The sequence below is a fragment of the Enhydra lutris genome, unplaced genomic scaffold, assembly GCF_002288905.1.
Source record: "Enhydra lutris kenyoni isolate GAN:26980312 unplaced genomic scaffold, ASM228890v2 scaffoldscaffold40, whole genome shotgun sequence".
In the NCBI taxonomy this organism is placed as follows: Eukaryota; Metazoa; Chordata; class Mammalia; order Carnivora; family Mustelidae; genus Enhydra; species Enhydra lutris.
In genome coordinates this window covers 5,710,890-5,733,125 of record NW_019154124.1, presented here as the reverse complement: position 1 = coordinate 5,733,125, position 22,236 = coordinate 5,710,890, and the positions used below count along the sequence as shown (strand labels likewise).

General features: G+C 38.2%; 1 protein-coding gene across 2 annotated transcripts in view; it reads right to left on the bottom strand.

The window, feature by feature from the left end:
• The window catches only part of LOC111155225 (reelin), a 505,959-nt gene that overhangs the window by 126,872 nt on the left and 356,851 nt on the right, over positions 1-22,236 (bottom strand). For both annotated transcript variants that reach the window (XM_022515343.1, XM_022515345.1), the window contains exons 21-22: positions 3,860-4,052; positions 2,708-2,820 (exon numbers count right to left, since the gene is read on the bottom strand). In XM_022515343.1, the coding sequence (XP_022371051.1) occupies positions 2,708-2,820; positions 3,860-4,052 (306 nt within the window). The remainder of the gene's footprint in view (positions 1-2,707; positions 2,821-3,859; positions 4,053-22,236) is intronic.

The window sequence follows — 22,236 nt, the reverse complement described above, 5'->3', positions numbered from 1 at the left end:
CTTTTTTTGATAAAGGATAATATTTTTTGGATACTGCCTAAATTCCACTAATAAAGAAGAATAGTTTAGTGGCGTCTGGGTTGCTCAGTTGGTTAAGCATCTGACTTCAGCTCAGGTCATGATTTCAGTAGGGAATCTACTTCTCCCTCCCCTTTTCCCTTGCCCCTCTCCCCACTGCTGCTCTCTTGTGTGCACTCTATCTCTCTCTCAAATAAATAAAATCTTTAATAAAACAAGAATAATAGTTCATAACATTTCTGGGGATGAAAAGACATCTCTAGGATATACTATCAAGATGACCTTACCATCATAATTTTGAAATTATACCCCATATGTCAATAAAGAAAAATCAACATTTTTAAATCATGAGGGTGATACACTTAATGGTGAAATAAACATAAAGAAAAAACCACAGTAGTCTTACAGCAAGTATGACTACTATTTCAATTGTTTGATCTGTTGCTTTTTTATAATGGTGATTGATATGCTTGGAATATCATTGAAATTAAATACAAATCTTGATTATATTCCCAGCAGTAGACATAAAAAACTAGGATGCTGGAGAAAGTAGCAACTTGTTATACAAACTTTAACAGAGTATCCAGGAAATGGCTCACAGTTGGATATAAAAAAATCTGTGGAAATCAAATTTCAATCATTTTGTTCCAACTGACATAATGATGAATCCTTAAAAATAATCAAGGAGGAATTCTTCTATAATTCAGTAATTCAGTCTCCAACTAAAGATTGTACAATAATAACTCAAGGTTGTTATCTAACCAATTGTTTTTGTGTAGAGCCCAACTTCCATGAAAAATAATTGAAGAAGGCTTTATTTAGTAATTTTCTCTTTACAAAAGGGCTCTTGGAAGGCTGATGGCACAGAAAAATAGAATTCTTGTCTCTTTCATGCTTTTTCTACTACCCACGTTACAGAATCTTAGAATTCTTGAACTGAAAGGGACTTTTAAGATCACCTAATTAAATTTCTTCATTCTACTCCTAAGAAATCAGACTTGAGGAGGTTTGAATGATTAAAATTGTATAATTAATTAATCACTGGCAAGGAAAGACTGAGAGCTTGGGCCTTTTAAATTCTAGTCCAAGGTTCTTTCTTGGGTAAGCTGCTCATCCTGTCCCAGGACTTCAAACAGTACTCATGGTATTTAATCTTCAACCCAAACCTCTTCTCTGAACTCCGGATGTGTAAGTCCAGTTGGCTTCTTGGCATTTCTGCTTGGATAGGGAAGTACCTCAAACCCCACATCCCCCAAGCAGAACATTTCATTTCCTGCCCCAAATCCACTCCTTCTCTAGGCTTCCCCACCTGGGTCAGTAGTATCACCATCCAGCAATTTGCTTAGGCCTCAGATTTACAAACTGTTTTTGATTCTTACTTTCTTACCACAATTCCCATCTAGTGCATCAGCAAGCCCTATTTGATTCAAATATATTTCACAATGATGGCTCCTGTCTTGTCTGCTACAGTCATGCTCCAAGCCACTGAAAAATCAAACTCCTGGAAACTTTTAACTCGACTCCCTGTCTTCACCCTTTCTCCCACAATCTAGTCCTCACAAGGCACCCACAGTGACCGATCTAACACAAAATTATGTAATATTTAGGGAAAAAAGGTGTTTTTCTCTTACATATTATCAAATATTTAACTTTCTCCCTAATTACTAGGCTTTAGCTTCCTGGGGGATGATTTTTATGATTATTGAGAGAGTGTGAATAGGAAAAAAAAAAGTGTGTATTAAGCTTATAAAATAAAAAGTAGGGCTTTTCAGTGAGAAAACAGCCTTGAAATCCAAATTGTCTTGACATAGGAGAGTCTGGATTCCTGTATCCTTCCCTTCTACATATGTCAAACCTAAAGGAACAGGTCATTGAGTCGGGGAAGAAAGGGAGGTCAGAAAAAGCGGGGACACAGAGGGTATTATGCTACATGAATTAAGTCAGACTGAGAAAGACAAATACTACACAATTTCACTCATATACGGAATCTAAAATACAAAACCAGGGCTCTAGGTGACTCAGTCGGTTAACCATCTGCTCAGGTCCTGGGATTGAGTGCCCACAATGGGCTCCCAGCTCAGTGGAGAGTCTGCTTCTCCTTCTCCTGCTCCTCCTGCTTGTGCTCTCTCTTTCTCTCAAATAAATAAAATCATAAAAAATAAAATAAAATACAAAAAACTGAATAAACAACCAAAAAGCAAAATCAGACCAACGAATACAGAGAACAGCCTGCTGGTTGCCACAGGGCGAGGAGGGTAGACAAAATGGGTGGAGGGGAGTGGGAAATAAATTTTAGGGAAAGAATAAGTCATAGGAATAAAAGGCAAAGCATAGGAAATAGGTCAACAGCATTGTATTAGTGCTGTATGGGGACACACAGTAGCTACACTCGTGGCGAGCACAGCATAACGTCCAGAGTTGTCGAACACTAAGTTGTGTACCTGATATACTCATGTAACATTGTGTGTCAACCCTACTAAGGTCAAAAACAAAGTAAGACAGTTTGGAAATCAAATTTTCATTAGCTCTATTTTTCAAATATCCTGGGTATAAAAGAACAATCTGGGTCTTTCAATGACAAAGAAAATTCCTCTTGCCATTGTGCTTAACTCTTCTTCACATTCAAGTCATGCTAATGGGGATGGTAAAAGTTAAGGTCACAACCATATCTATAGATATCATCTCTCACCAAGTTTTCTGGGGAAGAAGCACTGTGACTCTTCTCCACTGTGTGAACTCAGTGGCATGGTAAATACTTGCTGACGTGAATTCCTGACAACTCGGCATACTTGGAAGACATTCCTAGAAGAGAGGAAGGCAAAAGTTAAACTTGGCTTCTGTTCCTCCAGGCACAATATATGCTGACTCACTCACCACAAGTGATAAAGACCTTAAAGAAATCTTATGTCATAATCTTAACCATTTGCAATATGGATGCAATCCATGATTCCTCCTTCTGTGAAGCTAAAATATTTGCGAAATAATGGAAACAAGTGTCACCGTGAAATTAAATGTCTTTTAATTCTGACATATGAAAGCGGACATGGATTAGGATCCATGTTTTTGACTTGTTATCATAACACAGGTGTTTAGTAAAATTATTCTATGCGGTGTGCTATGCATGCATTTATTCTAACGTCTGATCACCGTGTATATACATAAAGGAGTACATTTGATCTTAAGAATCTGGGGGCGCCTGGGTGGCTCAGTGGGTTAAAGCCTCTGCCTTTGGCTCAGGTCATGATCCCGGGGTCCTGAGATCGAGCCCCACATCGGGCTCGAAGCGAGGACCCGGCTTCCTCCTCTCTCTCTCTCTGCCTGCCTCTCTGCCTACGTGTGATCTCTGTCTGTCAAGTAAATAAATAAAATCTTAAAAAAAAAAGGAATCTGGATCTACGTGCTTCTTTTCTTTTTTTTAAAGACAAGATATGCCAGATTCCTAATACAGTCTACCTACAGGTAAAGAGAGTTAGAAAAGAACAGACGAAGACATGCTATAGGGAAAGAAGAAAGAGTGGTGGGAGGAAGAGGGTCCGAGAGGAAGGAGGAAGGAAGGGTTAGAGAAAATTTATGGAAGAAGAGGGTTAGAGAAAATAATATCCCAAACACCATCCTAAAGTATCCAGTCCTGAAGTTATTCCCATTTCTTTATTTTCAATTACAATTTAGTATCCAAGAGTGCAGAATGTGGAATCCTTGTTACTGACTTGATGCCAGTGCTAAGTCACAAATAACATTGTTCCTTTTGAACAAAACCTAAACTTTTAGAATTGTAACTCTCTGCCTCCTATGTAAAAAGAAGGAGCCCACCTGTTACAAGCATGAGAGAAAACAGACTTACCTCTTGGACCAGGTGCCAGGTGAGGCCGTGATTGGTTGAGTACTCTAGCTTCACCTGGTTGTCCATGTGCGGGGTGTACTTCTGGCCACAGCCCATCACCAAGCTGAACTGAATCATGTAGGATGCTCCTATCTGCATTGATTGTGTTTCCACATAGCGCATACTTGAGGCAAGTTTGGAGTCTCCCGTGAAACTGAAAGACAGAGGTGGGAATCAGAAGATTAGAGAGATTAAGAAGAGGCCGGGTGAAAATCAGGCTCTTCATTTCATACCACACACCAAAATAATTTCATTTTGCTTGTTTACATCTTGCCTAGCTTGAGAATGGATTTCAGTCAATCTAATAAATGCAATTTAAAACAATCTTCCTATCAAAGAAGCGATTTTTTTTAACTTAATACCTAGAGTTGTCAAATATACTTGAAAATGGGTACTCACTCATATAATGTTCATGAGTGTAAACCCTTTGACTTATTAATATTACTGCTTAGAATCTTTCCAAAGGAAATCATCCTAAATTCAAGAACAGTTATAAAATATGATGAATATTGCAGGTCTACTTACAAGAGTAATGTAAGTAGACATTACTAAATTTCAATGTCAAACTAAAGGGAAAACAGAATCCTTAAGAAAACTGGGATAGCCTCTTGACAGATTATCCATATTGCAAATATTTATGAAGGTAATGTAATCACATTAACATGCTTATGAGAAAATACATTTTTAAAAACCCACAAAATGATCTATAAAGGAAATTCACCAGAATGTTTGCTGTGGCTCTGTTTGGTGGTGGGAAACTAGATAGTTTACATCTTTTCTTTCTTTTTTCTTTTTTTTTTTTTTAAATAGTCTTCAATGCTTAGGCATTAAATACTGAAAACATCATAATGTAGTTTTAATGACCGTGCTTAAAGCTGGTAAAATTTTACTGGGTCCCAGTTGAGTCCATGTAATTGTAAACTGTTTGAAGACAGGCACACTTACTTTTTTAGAGCAAACTTCTCAAGGAATTTATAATCCATCAGAGGAGATCAAAATATGGAAACATTTTCACTGTGGTTAATAAGGGTCAGTGTAAACATTCCCAGGGTTAACCACACTGGAGTTTGTCTGCCATAATGCTTGGTACTGCTATCGTGAAGCAGGGACAATACCACGCAACAGGAGTAGTTCCTATTTGTCAGGGGGCTGAGCTGATACAAAGGGAATGATGCAAAAATCTGTGATGTCTTTGAGGCATATTTGCCCTTTGCTGACTGACTACTCTGCCTTGCTTCTTGCAGACATTAAGATGTTATTTAAAGATGGAACATTGTCCATATGGAGGATCATCACAGGTTTGGGCTCAAGGTCACAAAATGCAAGAAGCTTTTTCCCTAATTACTCTTTACCAATTTTAAATTAAGTTTTTACACTTGGACAACGAATAAAATGGTTAAGAGCCCCAAACTCTGCTCTTGCTGAAGGGTCAATAAAAAGAAGGGACATTCATGTTTATAACTGCTGGTGTTACACATTTGGTGCTTACAAATTGTTTATTGTTAATAATACAGATGCCCACACGTTGTTGAGTCTAGGCCATATCCTCAGACTGTGCTAAGCACAATACCCACATTGTCGTCCTTAGTTCCATCCTTACAGTAACTCTGTGAAGTAGGAATATCTCTAGGTAACAGATGGGGAAGTGGGGATAGTAAGTGGCAGAGAGTCGGTGTGAACTCAGCTCTACCCAAATCTAAAAACTCTCAACCAATACATGATCTCTCTTTCTTTCTATAAGATGGAGAAGAAAACACTGCAGTTTTGAATAACTTTCATATATAGTTAATTTAAAAATCATTAACTTTCAGTTACTGTGCAATGATACTTGGTGTTAGAGATGTACGTCCATGAGTGCTGCTATGTGACAGAGTGTACAGAACACATTCTAGCAAACACAAAGCTGCAGAATGCAATTTTAGTAATATTACAAAATAAAAGAATCAACATAGAGGAAAAACACTAGTAAGCGCTACACGCACAAACTTGTCCATATAAATTCCACAGTCTTTAAAGTAAGCAAAAAACCCTCAAAGCCAAAAAAACCACAATAAAAAACCCCCACATCCTGACTGCTTCTCCCCATGAGAAATAAACGTTGCTTTTTTTAAAAAAATTTTTTATTTATTTGACACACAGAGAGAGAGATCACAAGAAGGCAGAGAGGCAGGCAGAGAGAGAAGAGGAAGCAGGCTCTCCGCTGAGCAGAGAGCCCGATGTGGGGCTCGACCCCAGGACCCTGGGATCATGACCTGAGCCAAAGGCAGAGGCTTAACCCACGGAGCCACCCAGGCACCCTTAAACGTTGCTTTTAACTTCAACAGTTAAATGCTCTTTCTAGTGCCCTTTATGAGGAAAGTAAATAGAGGAAGCCAATGAGTTGGTCATTTGAATTGTTTACTTTAAAGGTTTACTATCTATCTTGGGCAAGTGGGAAAAAGCACACAGCGCATGGCAGCACAGTCTTCAATTCACGGAGAACCACTAGAACTTTCTCCCTCATGTCCTGCACGGCATTTCCCCACGTGAGCATTTCTGAAATAATTTAAGATTATTTTCACAATCAGTTCCTTGTAAATTCCTCCCTTCAGAGATGGTTTAGTGTCCTTGCAATTCTAGGAGAAACAGAGAGAAATGCTGTGTTTTGTAAATACTGCCTGCACCTAACTCTTGCATGATTGCACTCAACCATGAACCTGGTTGAAGACAGCGAGTATTCAAACCTGAGAAGGATGCACTCTGTGAGCTACCCTCACAATAACAGCTTTTAAAGTGCCAGGACATCAGGTAAGAAACAACATAAAAATGATATAAAAGGACAAAAGTCTCAGGAGGCTGGCTGTCTTGGTTGATACCGCATGTGTCTCTTGATCTCAGGTTGTGAGTTTGAGCCCCACATTGGGTGTAGAGATTACTAAAAATAAAATCTTTAAAAAAAGTTCAAGAGTCTAAATGAGGTCTGTTAAATAGTGACAATAAAATCCTTAGCACAGGGGCACCTGGGTGGCTCAGTGGGCTAAAGCCTCTGCCTTCGGCTCAGGTCATGATCCCAGGGTCCTGGGATCGAGCCCCACGTTGGGCTCTCTGCTCCGCAGGGAGCTGCTTCCTCCCCTCTCTCTCTCTGCCTGCCTCTCTGCTTACTTGTGATCTCTCTCTCTGTCAAATAAATAAAATCTTTAAAAAAAAAATCCTTAGCACAAATATCTGTTCCACCAGCAGTTGTGTCTTTTCTTGAGTTTGTTGTAAACTAGAGCTGAATGCTTTCTAACCAAAATGCCTGTCATACTTCATGGTACCATATGATATGTGTCCCAATATCTTTTTTAATAAAAATCAAAATTCAATTAGCCAACATATAGTACCTCATTATTTTCAATGTAGAGTTCAATAATTCATCGATTGGATATAACACCCAGTGCTCATCCCATCACATGCCATCTATAATGCCCATCACCCAGTTACCCCATCCCCCCACCCACCTCCCCTCCAGCAATCCTGTTTGTTTCCTATAGTTAAGAGTTTCTTCGTCTCTGATGACTTCCCATTCAGTTTTCCCTCCCTTCCCCTATGATTCTCTGCCCTGTTTCTTATATTCCACATATGAGTGAAACCATATGATAACTGTCTTTGTCTGACTGACTTACTTCACTCAGAATAATACCCTCCAGTTCTATCTGCATTGATGTAAATGGCAAGTATTCATCATCTTTGAAGGCTGAGTAATATTCCATTAAACACACACACACACACACACACACACACACACACACACACACACAGTCATATTACATCTTTTTTTTTCCCCCCAATCAGTAAGATTCAAATCAAAACCACATTGAGATACCACCTTACACCAGTTAGAATGGCCAAATCAACAAGACAGTAAACAACAAGTGTTGGAGAGGATGTGGAGAAAGGGGAACCCTCTTAAACTCTTGGTGGGAATGCAAGTTAGTGCAGCCACTTTGGAAAACAGTGTGGAGATTCCTTAAGAAATTAAAAATAGAGCTACCCTATGATCCTGCAATTGCACTACTGGGTATTTACCCCAAAGATACTGATATGGTGAAAAGAAGGGCCATCTGTACCCTAATGTTCATAGCAGCAATGGCCACAGTTGCCAAAGTGGGGAAAGAACCAAGATGCCCTTCAATGGACGAATGGAAAAGAAGATGTGGTCCATATATACAATGGAGTATTATGCCTCCATCAGAAAGGATGAATACCCAACTTTTGTATCAATATGGATGGGACTGGAAGAGATTATGCTGAATGAAATAAGTCAAGCAGAGAGAGTCAATTATCATATGGTTTCACTTACTTGTGGAGCATAAGGAATAACCAGGAGATGGGAGGAGATGGAGAGGAGAAGTGAGTTGGGGGAAATTGGAGGGGGAGACAAACCATGAGAGACTGTGGACTCTGAGAAACAAACTGAGGGTTTTGGAGGGGAAAAGGATGGGGGTTGTGTGAGCCTGGTGGTGGGTATTAAGGAGGGCACATATTGCATGGAGCACTGGGTGTGGTGCATAAACAATGGATTCTGGAACACTGAAAAATATAAAATAAAAAAACCCCTACATCTTCTTTATCCATTCATCTGTCGATAGACATCTCAGCTCTTTCCATAATTTGGCTATTTTGGACATTGCTGCTTACAAACATTGGGGTGCAGGTACCCCTTTGGATCACTACATTTGTATCTTTGGGGAAAATGTCCAGTAGTGCAATTGCTGGGTCTTAGGGTTACTCTATTTTTAACTTCTTGAGGAACCTCCATACTGTTTTCCAGAGTGACCGTACCAGCTCACATTCCCACCAACAGTATAGGAAGGTTCTACTTTCTCCACCTCCTCACCAACATTTGTTATTTCCTGCCATGTTAACTTTGACCATTCTGAACGGGTATGAGGTGGTATCTCATTGTGGTTTTGATTTGTATTCCCTGATGGCTAGTGATGTTGAGCATTTTTTCATATGTCTGTTGCATATTATATGTCTTCTTTGGAGAACTGTCTGTTCATGTCATCTGCCTTGTTTCTGTAGTATAGTGCTTTTCACCTTCACCTCACCTATCCTGATACCTTACGCAGAAGCAAAATAACACAAGAAAAGTACAGACATCTATGCCTGAAAATCTTGACCATTCATAGTAGAGGTTCACTCAGTTGTTTATGATTTATTCAAGACTGGATGAAAGCCGGTAATATTAGGTCAGCTTTTCCCCTCCTGAATATGCTGATGTTCTTACTCAGCTGGAGTTTTAGAGGTGAGAAATTCACAGACTGCCATCCTTTAATTGATAAAATTGCTCCTCTTTGTTGCTTGTGTAAGTCAAGATAGGTTCATAAAGGCAAAAATGAAGCTGAACTTCTCTGTTAGAATCAGAGAAAAGAAAAAGAACAATTCACATCAGCCTTTTGTGGAGAAATTCTGGAGACAGAATGCACTGGGAATCAGGATGCTTAGTTTCATTCATGTTGATTTTCAGGAGTGCCTCTAAAATAAGGGAACAGTAGAAAAGCTCCTGCCTGTAATTACAAGATTTAATGAGAGAATGGGGATAGATTATTCTTTCTACTCGGAGAAGGTAACCTCTGGTAAAATGGGTGACACCACAGTGTAACTCAGGTCTCCACGGTTCTATACTTAGTCCTTAGCATGGCTCCTTTGCCTTCTCTTCCCTTGTTAAAGTCACATATTGTCAAGGACCTGTTTTCCCAACTAGGCTGGAAGCCTCTCTGCAGGGAGAGATCATATCTTATTTCATCTCTGCATCCCCTAAAGCACTCAGAACCTGGGCCCCTCACAGAAACACCTGGTGCTGTGGAAGGACATCATGGTTTTCCAACAGCTAGATGATCTTACGTGACCTTTGAATCAAGGCCATTTGGGAGGCCATCAGGGATCCTGAACACTGGGTAATGGAGATTAAAAAAAACAACAACAACAATAACCCAGAAGCTGAGTCGCTGGCCCCAGAATCGTACAGTCACTAAAAAGCTAGAAACCAGGCCTTCTGATTTCTGCTTGGATGTCCTTTCCAAGCTGTCATGCCTGTTAAAGGCACTTAAAGAATGTTGAATAAAATGAGCACATGAGTAGGGCTTCTCAGTTTGGGAAGAAGGCAAGTTTTACAAAACCACAGTTACTTACATGTTATAATGAACACAGTCAAGGTTTTGAGGTTATCCTTACTTAAAGAAATCACTCTTCCTGCATTTCCCCAGTGGCCCTTTCCCATCTCCATAAAAAAGGCTCTTTTATATGAAGAGCAGATACACAGAACCAACCTAAGGGAGAGAATGTTTAGACCACGATGTTTCTTCAAGGCAAATTCACCCAGGGACTGAGCCATTTTCAAAAACTCATCCCATCTCTTTAAGAAAGGTTTGGTAATTGGGTGTCTGGGTGGCTCGGTTGTTTAAGCACCCAACTTGATTTCAGGGTCCTGAGATCGAGCCCTGTATCTGACCCTGGAGCCTGCTTGGGCTTCTCTCTCTCCCTCTCTCTTGCCCTGCCCCTGCTTGCAAACATGTATGCACTCACTCTCTTTCTCAAAAAAAAAAAAAAAAAAAAAAAAAAATTTAGTAAGTTAGACAGTGTGTCTGAAGTCTCACTACCAATACACAACAAGACAAGATAATGCTCCAATATTTACGTTTCTTAGAAACCTAAGGAATATTCTGCTATTTTCAAAGACCCCACAGAAAAGAATAGCTCTGCAAAGCTCATTTCCACAACAGAAGAGCAACACAAAGCTGGTTTTGGTTTGATACCATTCAGAAGTTATATTCATCTGCAAAAGGACATGTAAATGAATCTAAGCCTCTCTGATATCCTGCTTTTTGTTGTGTTTTTGCAATTATCAAAGAAATATTTGCTGGAGTTGACTGTCTTGTTGATATCATGGAATTAGAGTGGCATTTTAACTCATTTGTTATTTCTATAATATTCTATCTTAAAACAGAAATTACTATTTTACCAGATTACATAAATTTTACATTTATCAGAAAAAATAATCTGACTATATAGTTTTTTTTTCAAAGTAAAAATTCATTGTTCTACTACCTAAAGATGATCACTGCTAACATTTTGGCATACATACTTCCAGACTTATGTTTATGCACACATAAACACTCACTTTTCCTTCTTTTAAAAAAAATATTATAACATCATAATAAACCTGTTCTTTTTTTTGAGAAAGGGACAGTGCATGCACATGAGCAGGAGTAGGTGAGGGGCAGAGGGAGAAGGAGAGACAATCTTAGGCAGGCTCCATGTTCAGTGGGGAGTGGAGGTGGGGCATGATCCACCGGAGGTCATGACCTGAGCTGAAATCAAGAGTCAGCTGCTTAACCGACTGAGCCACCCAGGCACCCCTCTTTTTTTTTCACAACTATTATATTGACATCTCTCCATATCGAAAAAATGTTGAGAATAAAGCCCATCTCCAATTATGGAACTCTTGGGAGATTTCTCTCTTTTTCACTATTATAAACAATGCTTCTGTAATACGCATCCTCATACATTTTCAAGTACTGTTCCAATTATTTCCCTAGGATAAACTCCGAGAGGCAGAATTACTTGGTCAAAGCAAATTTTAAAAATGAGCATTTCCTGACAAGTTGCCCTCAAAAAAGGTGGTACTGAGTTAGGGCAATGGGAAATATAGCCTTCACGTTATGGAATGAATAAGTCATAGGAATGAAAGGCACACCATAGTGAATATAGTCAAAGATACTATAGTAGAATTGTATGGTGACAGACGGTAGTTATACTTGTGAGAATACCAGAATGTATAGAGAAGATGAATCACTATGTTGTACACCTGAAACCAACACTGTGTGTCAACCATACTCAAATTTAAAAAAAAACTTAAGTTCTTGTATATTTCTAAATAGCTAGACCACTCCTTATTTATTTTGTTAAATTGGTAATCAAGGTATGGCAAGAGAGAAAAATACATGAAGAATCTTTGAAATTCTCTCTTTTTTTACCATTCCAACTATGAGAAGCCAAGCAGGGCCACGTTAAGACTTTTAAAGGACCTTGATAATTTTAACATTGAAAACTCCATTACACATCACGGCAAACACATTAAAGTACACCCATGTCCATTAAATATTTTTTTTTCACTGCAAAAACTTTCAAGTAGTTTTTATAATTTTGCCTTTAAATTTTATTTGGCTAGTAGAAATGCATATAATTTACATTTAGTTGTAATTTCTCAGCATATTCAGGAATCTGACCAAAAGATTACTTTCAGTATCATGAAATTTTATGAATATTCAAATTTAGCAATGAATGGAGTTAACATATATTATGTTTTGTAGACAAATAATTAATTTAATATAAATAAATAGTTATATTTATATATATAAATATTAACATAAATAGTTAATTTAAGTTTATTAATTCTATTTTTGAAATTTTCTTATCCTATTTTTGAGACAATATTCATTTCCCCAGACCCTGGATTTTTCCCAGGCCCCTGGAAAGATTGCAGGCCCTGGCATGTGCCCAAAATGACTAATGAAAGAACTTCCCAGGAAGAGGCAGAGCTAATGCAAAGGTGCTAGAAGAGGAAAAAGCTTGACTTGCTGGAGTAGAGAGAAGGAAGATCAACATGGTTGGGAGGATTGAGTGAAAGGCAGGAAGGCAGGAGAGGCCAACTGGGACAGGTCACTCCATCTAACCTGGAGATCTCGTGAATCACATCTGTAGAAAGTAATTGTCTCAGCCTACTGAATTTCTGTTTCAATAAGGGCACATGGGTGGCTCAGTGGGTTGAGCCTCTGCCTTCGGCTCAGGTCATAATCTCAGGTTCCTAGGATCGAGCCCTGCTTCAGGCTCTCTGCTCAGTGGGGAGCCTGCTTCCTCCTCTCTCACTGCCTGCCTCTCTGCCTACTTGTGATCTCTGTCAAGTAAATAAATAAAATCCTTAAAAAAATAGGACATGAGTGTTGGAACACAGCCATTTTATCCATTTCTTTGGCAGGTCCTAAGGCTTTGTCCTTCAATATCTTCAATATCTTCAAGTGGTCCATTTTCCACTGCATCATTCTGTTCCTAACACCATTATAAGCACATCAAATGACACCATTAGCCTCTGAGCTGAGCTCCTTCTACTGCTTCTCCTATTACCCTCTACCATCTATCAAAAAGCAGTTATAATTATTTTTAAAATATAAATATGATCACATCACTCCTCTGCTAAAAACTATTTACTAGATTCCCATAAAACTTAGAATAAATTCTAAAATCTTTATGTTGCTCTATAAGCTCCTAGGAGCACTTGCGTGGCTCAGTCGGTTAAGCATCTGACTCTTGATTTTGGCTCAGGGCATCATCTCAGGGGTATAAGATTGAGCCCCACGTCAGGGTCTGCTCTGAGTGTGGAGCATGCTTAAGATTCTCTTTCCTTCTCCTTCTCCCTCTACACCTCCCCACTTCTCTAAAAATAAATAAATACAAGGTCCTAATATAATCTAGTTTCTTTTTTTTTTAATTAAATTTTATTTTTTATAAACATATAATATATTTTTATCCCCAGGGGTACAGGTCTGTGAATCGCCAGGTCTACACACTTCACAGCACTCACCATAGCACATACCCTCCCCAATGTCCACAATCCCACCCCCCCAACCCCCCTCCCCCCACCAACCCTCAGTTTGCCCTGTGAGATTAAGAGTCACTTATGGTTTGTCTCCCTCCCAATCCCATCTTGTTTCATTTACTCTTCTCCTATCCCCTTAACCCCCCATGTTGCATCTCTCCTCTCCCTCATATCAGGGAGATCATATGATAGTTGTCTTTCTCCGATTGACTTATTTCGCTAAGCATGATACCCTCTAGTTCCATCCATGTCATCGCAAATGGCAAGATTTCATTTCTTTTGATGGCTGCATAGTATTCCATTGTGTATATATACCACATCTTCTTTATCCATTCGTCTGTTGATGGACATCTAGGTTCTTTCCATAGTTTGGCTATTGTAGACATTGCTGCTATAAACATTCGGGTGCACGTGCCCCTTCGGATCACTACGTTTGTATCTTTAGGGTAAATACCCAGCAGTGCAATTGCTGGGTCATAGGGTAGTTCTATTTTCAACATTTTGAGGAACCTCCATGCTGTTTTCCAGAGTGGTTGCACCAGCTTGCATTCCCACCAACAGTGTAGGAGGGTTCCCCTTTCTCCGCATCCTCGCCAGCATCTGTCATTTCCTGACTTGTTAATTTTAGCCATTCTGACTGGTGTGAGGTGGTATCTCATTGTGGTTTTGATTTGTATTTCCCTGATGCCGAGTGATATGGAGCACTTTTTCATGTGTCTGTTGGCCATCTGGATGTCTTCTTTGCAGAAATGTCTGTTCATGTCTTCTGCCCATTTCTTGATTGGATTATTTGTTCTTTGGGTGTTGAGTTTGCTAAGTTCTTTATAGATTTTGGACACTAGCCCTTTATCCGATATGTCATTTGCAAATATCTTCTCCCATTCTGTCAGTTGTCTTTTGGTTTTGTTAACTGTTTCCTTTGCTGTGCAAAAGCTTTTGATCTTGATAAAATCCCAATAGTTCATTTTTGCCCTTGCTTCCCTTGCCTTTGGCGATGTTCCTAGGAAGATGTTGCTGCGGCTGAGGTCGAAGAGGTTGCTGCCTGTGTTCTCCTCTAGGATTTTGATGGATTCCTTTCTCACATTGAGATCCTTCATCCATTTTGAGTCTATTTTCGTGTGTGGTGTAAGGAAATGGTCCAATTTCATTTTTCTGCATGTGGCTGTCCAATTTTCCCAACACCATTTGTTGAAGAGGCTGTCTTTTTTCCATTGGATATTCTTTCCTGCTTTGTCGAAGATAGTTGACCATAGAGTTGAGGGTCTATTTCTGGGCTCTCTATTCTGTTCCATTGATCTATGTGTCTGTTTTTGTGCCAGTACCATGCTGTCTTGATGATGACAGCTTTGTAATAGAGCTTGAAGTCCGGAATTGTGATGCCACCAACTTTGGCTTTCTTTTTCAATATTGCTTTGGCTATTCGAGGTCTTTTCTGGTTCCATATAAATTTTAGGATTATTTGTTCCATTTCTTTGAAAAAAATGGATGGTACTTTGATAGGAATTGCATTAAATGTGTAGATTGCTTTAGGTAGCATAGACATTTTCACAATATTTATTCTTCCAATCCAGGAGCATGGAACATTTTTCCATTTCTTTGTGAGGAAAACTTCCAAACTCATTTTATGAGGCCAGCATCACCTTGATCCCAAAACCAGACAAGGATCCCATCAAAAAAGAGAACTACAGACCAATATCCTTGATGAACACAGAGGCTAAAATTCTCACCAAAATACTAGCCAATAGGATTCAACAGTACATTAAAAGGATTATTCACCACGACCAAGTGGGATTTATTCCAGGGCTGCAAGGTTGGTTCAACATCCGCAAATCAATCAATGTGATACAACACATTAATAAAAGAAAGAACAAGAACCATATGATACTCTCCATAGATGCTGAAAAAGCATTTGACAAAGTACAGCATCCCTTCCTGATCAAAACTCTTCAAAGTGTAGGGATAGAGGGCACATACCTCAATTTTATCAAAGCCATCTATGAAAAACCCACCGCAAATATCATTCTCAATGGAGAAAAACTGAAAGCTTTTCCGCTAAGGTCAGGAACACGGCAGGGATGTCCGTTATCACCACTGCTATTCAACATAGTACTAGAAGTCCTAGCCTCAGCAATCAGACAACAAAAGGAAATTAAAGGCATCCAAATCGGCAAAGAAGAAGTCAAACTCTCACTCTTCGCAGATGATATGATACTATATGTGGAAAACCCAAAAGACTCCACTCCAAAACTGCTAGAACTTGTACAGGAATTCAGTAAAGTGTCAGGATATAAAATCAATGCACAGAAATCAGTTACATTTCTCTACACCAACAACAAGACAGAAGAAAGAGAAATGAAGGAGTCCATCCCATTTACAATTGCACCCAAAACTATAAGATACCTAGGAATAAACCTAACCAAAGAGACTAAGAATCTATACACAGAAAACTATAAAGTACTCATGAAAGAAATTGAGGAAGATATAATCTAGTTTCTTGTCTGCTTCAGGGCCTTTGCTCTTGCTAGTCTCTCTACCTGTGAGGCTTTCCTTGTACACTTTTATATATCATTGTCTCTCATTATTCTGGTCTCTGTTCTTATGTTTTCCTATCTTACCTAAAATCATTTCACTCTCCACTTATGCTACCTAACACTCCATTCATTTATCCTCATGGTGCTAAGCCACTTTCTGAAATATTATTATGAATTTGTTTAATGGCTGCTGGTGTTATTCCTCTTTAGAAGCTCTGCAAACAACAGACTTTACTATCTTCATCTCCAATACCAACCTCGACACCTCCAGTACAAATAGTGCCAAAGTGCAATCAATAAATAGGCAAATGTATAAATTAGTCTATCAATGAATGAAAAATCTCACATAACAAAATCCTCATGTTGAAAAAGCCTAATAAATAGACTCTCTTTTAGGAAGTCATTTGTAAACCTATTTAAGGGAATACTCAATTATATTACCAATTCTAGAAAGGCACTGATACGCTTGGGTACTTTAAATAGTTGTTGAAAACAACAGTAAGTGACTTTTCAGTTTGTCACTCAATATATTTACCTCATCTATCCACTAAGCTTCCTAGAACGATCACTCACCAGGAAATGGCAGTTGAAGTGGCCCTTGGGAGCCACCTCACCCCAACTGGCTTCTTTGAGCAGCACAATTTAAATTGATTTATTGCTCTTTTTTAAGAGTCTCTGCAAAAAATAACTCCAAGAGTACTGTAGGCTTACTAATAAACTATTTAAACTGACAAAATTTCTACATGAGAGATGGGTTGATGTTCACTGGAAGAAAAATCCTAATGAAAGTACTTGGCTATGCCTTCTGATAGAAGCAGCTGGTGGCATTGCTAAAACTGAGGCTTTGCAACTTCAGAAACTTGACTGCTCTGAACCTCACTGAGAACCACTTTTTGTGAAGGACAAGGAAGTGACACACTATTACCAGCCCTCGACCAAGATCATGAATTCTTTTCTTTTTAAAGATTTTACTTATTTATTGGACACAGAGAGAAAAAGAGAGCGAGTGCGTGTGTGCACATGCAAGAGTGGGGGAAAGGGCAGAGGGAGAAGTAAACTCCCCACTGGGCAGAGAGCCCGAGAGGGGCTCGATCCCAGGATCCTGGGATCATGACCTGAGCTGAAGGCGGATGCTTAACCTGCTGAGCCACCCAGGTGCCCCAAGATCGTGAATTCTTACACCGCTTAACAACAACCACCACAACAAAAATACCAAGGCCCCACAAGTTCTAAACCAAGACCAATCCCTAGAGGGTAACTTCTTTAAGAACTCCTATGTCTTGGCATACCGCAGGTGGAAATCTTTTTAAACTGAACGCTAATAAACTCTTCGACACATAAAAAAATTAGGCTTTTTCAATGTGAGGATTTCACTACATGGGACACCCACACTTTGGCTGTTCTCCCCCTTTTACACCTCTATTTTCCTACATCCCCTGTGGCTGGTGTGAAAAACTAGGCTTCCCAAATCCTCCCATCACAAACTAAATACCACATAATGTTACCCCATTTTCTCGAGCCAGTTGCCATTCACAGCTCATTTCAATTTTGCATGTTGCTCTTTTATTTTCTCTGCACTTTCATGACAAACCTTAGGAAATTTCCTTCTAAAAACCAACCCTAACATGACAAGTGCTACTGATTTACTTGTATAAAGAAAGTGCTTTAATTAAAAAAAAAAAACAACAAAATTACACATAACAAGGAATGACTAAATTCTATTTTAACACCCATCAAAGTACCTAGGAAGCCATTCAACATTTCTACATCTCATTGATCTCTAAGTCTTTTAATTAAATTTGCTTTTCCTCAAGCACCACTAAAGATAAAAGCTATAGCTTTTCTTATTTTTCCATTTTTAAAAATTTTAATATTTTCCAGTTTTATTGAGATATAATTGACATATACTATGGTATTAGTTTTAGGTACACAACATAATGACTTGATATATGTATACATAGCGAAATGATTACAGTAAGTTGAGTCAACATCCAGTCACTTCACCTAGCTACAAATATTTTTTTCTTGTAATGAGAACTTTTAAGATCTACTCTCTGAGCAACTTTCAAACACACAACATAAGCATACCTTATTTTATTGTGTTTTGCTTTACTGTACTTCACAGACACGTGTTTTTTTGTTTGTTTGTTTGTTTTACAGACTGAAGGTTTGTGGTAACCCTGTGTCGAGGGAAGTTCTATTGGCATTTGCTCATTTGGTGTCTCTGTGTCACATTTTGGTAACTCTTGCAATATTTCAAACTTAATTATTATTAATATATTTGTTGTAGTAATCTGTGATCAGTAATAATGATTGAGTGAAAGCTCAGATGCTGCTTAGCATATTTTAGCAATAAAAATTTTTTAGCAATAAAATACTTTTTAATTAAGGTAAGTACATTGTTTTCTAGACATAATGCTATTGTGCACTTAATATACTACAGCATAGTGTAAACCTAACTTTTATATGCACTTAGAAACCAAAAAATTCGTGTGACTCGCCTTTTCCTGGTATTTGCTGTATCGGGGTGGTCTGGAACTGAACTTGCAATGTCTGAGGTATGCCTGTGCAGTCTAACTATGGTCTTCATGCTGTACATTATACTCCCATAACTTATTTATCTTATAACTGAAAGTTTGTGCCTTTTGACCACCTTCACCCATTTCATCCACTCCCTACTCTCTACCTGTAGCAACTACCAATCTGTTCTCTACATCTATGAGTTTGTTTTTTTTTCAGGGTCAACCCAAGTTATTGTGAATGGTAGGATTTTCTTCCTTTTTATGGTTGAAAACATACTATTGTACATATATATCACATTTTATTTATCCACTCATCCATGGATGGACACTTAAGTTGTTTCCATGTCTTGGCTACTGTAAATAATGCTGCCATGAACATGAGAACATATATGAACATACATCTTTTCAAGATAATGACTTCATTTCCTTCATATATATTCTCAGGAGTGGAATTACTGGATCATATGGTAGTTCTATTTTTAATTTTTTGAAGAATCTCCATATTGTTTTTCACAGTGGCTGTGCCAATTTACATTTCCACCCACAGTGCATGAGGGTTCCCTTTTCTCCACATCCTCACCAATACTTGTTATTTTTTGTCTTTTTGATAACAGCCATTCAAACAGGTGTGAAGTAATATCTCATTGTAGTTTTCATTTGCATTTCTCTGATGCTTAGTAATTCTGTGCACCTTTTCATATCCATTGACCATTTCCATGTGTTCCTTGGAAAAGTATCTACTTACATCTTCTGCCTATTTTTGATCAGATTATTTGTTTGTTTTTGCCATTGAGTAGTAAGTGTTCTTTATTCATTTTGGATATTAACTCCCTATTGGATATATGAATTGCAATTATTTTCCTGCATTTCATAGATTCTTTCCATTTTCTTGATGGTTTTCTTTGCTATGAAGAAACTTTTTAGTTTAATGTGGTCTGACCTGTTGATTTTTGCTTTTGTTGCCTTTGATTGGTATTATATGCCCCCCAAAATCACTGTAGGTCAAGATGCTTACCATCTATGTTTTCTTCTAGGAGCTTTATGGTTTCAGGTTTTATGTTTGAGTTTTTGATTCATATTTTGAATAAACCTTTATGTATGGCATAAGATAGTGACCCAGTTTCATTCTTTTGCATGTGGCTGTCCAGTTTTCCAAATACCATTTACTGAAGAAACTGTCCTTTCCTCATTGTACATCATTGGCTCTTTTGTCAAAAATGAATTGACATTCTTGACATTTATTTCTAAATTCTCAATTCTGTTCTTTGTAGATCTATGTCTCTGTTTTCATCCTAATACCATACTGTTTTGATTACTATACCTTTGTGAGGTAGTTTGAAACCAGGAAGTGTAATGCTTCCGGTTTTGTTCTTCCTTCTCATGACTGAGATTGCTCAGATTGCTTCTCCTGCTCAGATTGCTTTTTGGGTCTTTTGTGGTTCCATAAAAATTTTAGGATTGTTTGTTCTGTGAAATTCAAAATGCTTTTGGAATTTCAACTGGGATTGCATTAAGTCTGCAGATTGCTTTGAGTAGCAACTAAATGAGCATTTAAATATTAATTCTTTCAATCCATGAACAGAGAATATCTTTGTATTTGTTTGTGTCTTTTAAAAGATTTTATTTATTTATTTGAAAGAGACAGACAGATAGTGAGAGAGAGAGAGAGCACAAGCAGAGAGGAGAGGGAGAAGCAGGCTCCCCACTGAGCAGGAAGCCCCATGTGGGGCTTGATCCCAGGACCCTTGATATCATGACCTGAGCTGAAGGTAGATGCTTAATCAACTGAGTCAGCCAGGTTCCCCTTTGTGTCTTCTACAATTTCTTTCATCATTGTCTTATTGATTTCAATGTATAGGTCTTTCACCTCCTTAGTTAAATTTGTTCCTAGGTATTTTGTTCTTTTGATGTAATTGTCAATGGGACCGTTTTCTTTCTTTTCTTTCTTTCTTTCTTTTTTTTATTTTTTATTTTTTTTATTTCTTTTCAGTGTAACAGTATTCATTGTTTTTGCACCACACCCAGTGCTCCATGCAATCCGTGCCCTCTCTAATACCCACCAACTGGCTCCCCCAACCTCCCACCCCCCCGCCCCTTCAAAACCCTCAGATTGTTTTTCAGAGTCCATAGTCTCTCATGGTTCACCTCCCCTTCCAATTTCCCTCAACTCCCTTCTCCTCTCCATCTCCCCTTGTCCTCCATGCTATTTGTTATGCTCCACAAGTAAGTGAAACCATATGATAATTGACTCTCTCTGCTTGACTTATTTCACTCAGCATAATCTCTTCCAGTCCCGTCCATGTTGCTACAAAAGTTGGGTATTCATCCTTTCTGATGGAGGCATAATACTCCATAGTGTATATGGACCACATCTTCCTTATCCATTCGTCTGTTGAAGGGCATCAATGGGACTGTTTTAACTTTTTTTTCTGATAGTTCATTTTTAATGTATAAATATTTGATTTTTTTCTATATTGATTTTATATCCTGCATTGTTACTGAATTTGATTACCAGTTCTTACAGTTTATTGGTGAAGGCTTTAAAGTTTTCTATATATATCATGTCACCTGTAAATAGAGACAATTTTACTTCTTCCTTTCTGATTTAGAGACTTTTATTTCTTTTTATTGCTTAATTGCTCCCACTAGGACTTCTAGTACTATGGTTCATGAAGGTGGGGTGGGCATCCTTGTCTGGTTACTGATATTAGAGGAAAAGTTTCAGCTCTCACCATTAAATATGATAACAGCTGTGGGCTTTACATATGTGACCTTAATTATGTTGTGGTATACTCCACATATACCCAATTTGTTGAGAGTTTTTATCATAAAGCCTGCTGAATTTTGCCAAATGCTTTTTTTGTATCTATTGAGATATATTTTGTATATATATTTTGTATCTATTTTGTATCTATTTCATCCTTAATTTTGTTTGTGGTATATCACACTGATTGATTTGCACATGTGGAATCAACCTTACATCCTTGGAATAAATCTCACATAATCATGATGTTCGATCCTTTTAATGTATTGTTGAATTCAGTTTGCTAATATTGTGTTGAGGATTTAGTTTTGGTAGGCTGTATGTTTCTAGGAATTTACCCATTTCTTCTGGGTTGTCTAATTTATTGGTATATAATTGTTCACAGTTCTCTTACAATCCTTTGTATTTCTGTGGTATCAGGTCTAACTTCTCTTTCATTTCTGATTTGGAGTCTTATTTATTTATTACTATTTATTTATTTTTGTGAGTCTAGCTAAAGATTTGCCTATCTTTTTTACTCCAACAATCCACTCTTATGAGGTACCTCGGTGGCTCAGTCAGTTAATCTCAGTCAGTTAAAGGTCTGCTTTTGGCTCAGGTTATGACCCCAGGACCCTGCATTGGGCTCCCTGCTCAGCAGGGAGTCTGCTTATCCCTCTTCCCCCTCCCCTCGGTCATGCTCTCAAATAAATAAAATCTTAACAAAAAAACCCTCACTCTTTCATTAATTGACCTTTCTACTTTTTAATATCTATTTCATTTATTTCTGCTCTGATTGTTATTTCCTTCATTCTGCTAACTTTGGGCTTAGTTTTTCTTTTTTATCTACTTCTTTGAAGTATAAGTTAGGTTGTTTATTTGAGATCTTTCTTGTTTCCTTTTTTTTTTAACGAACACAACTG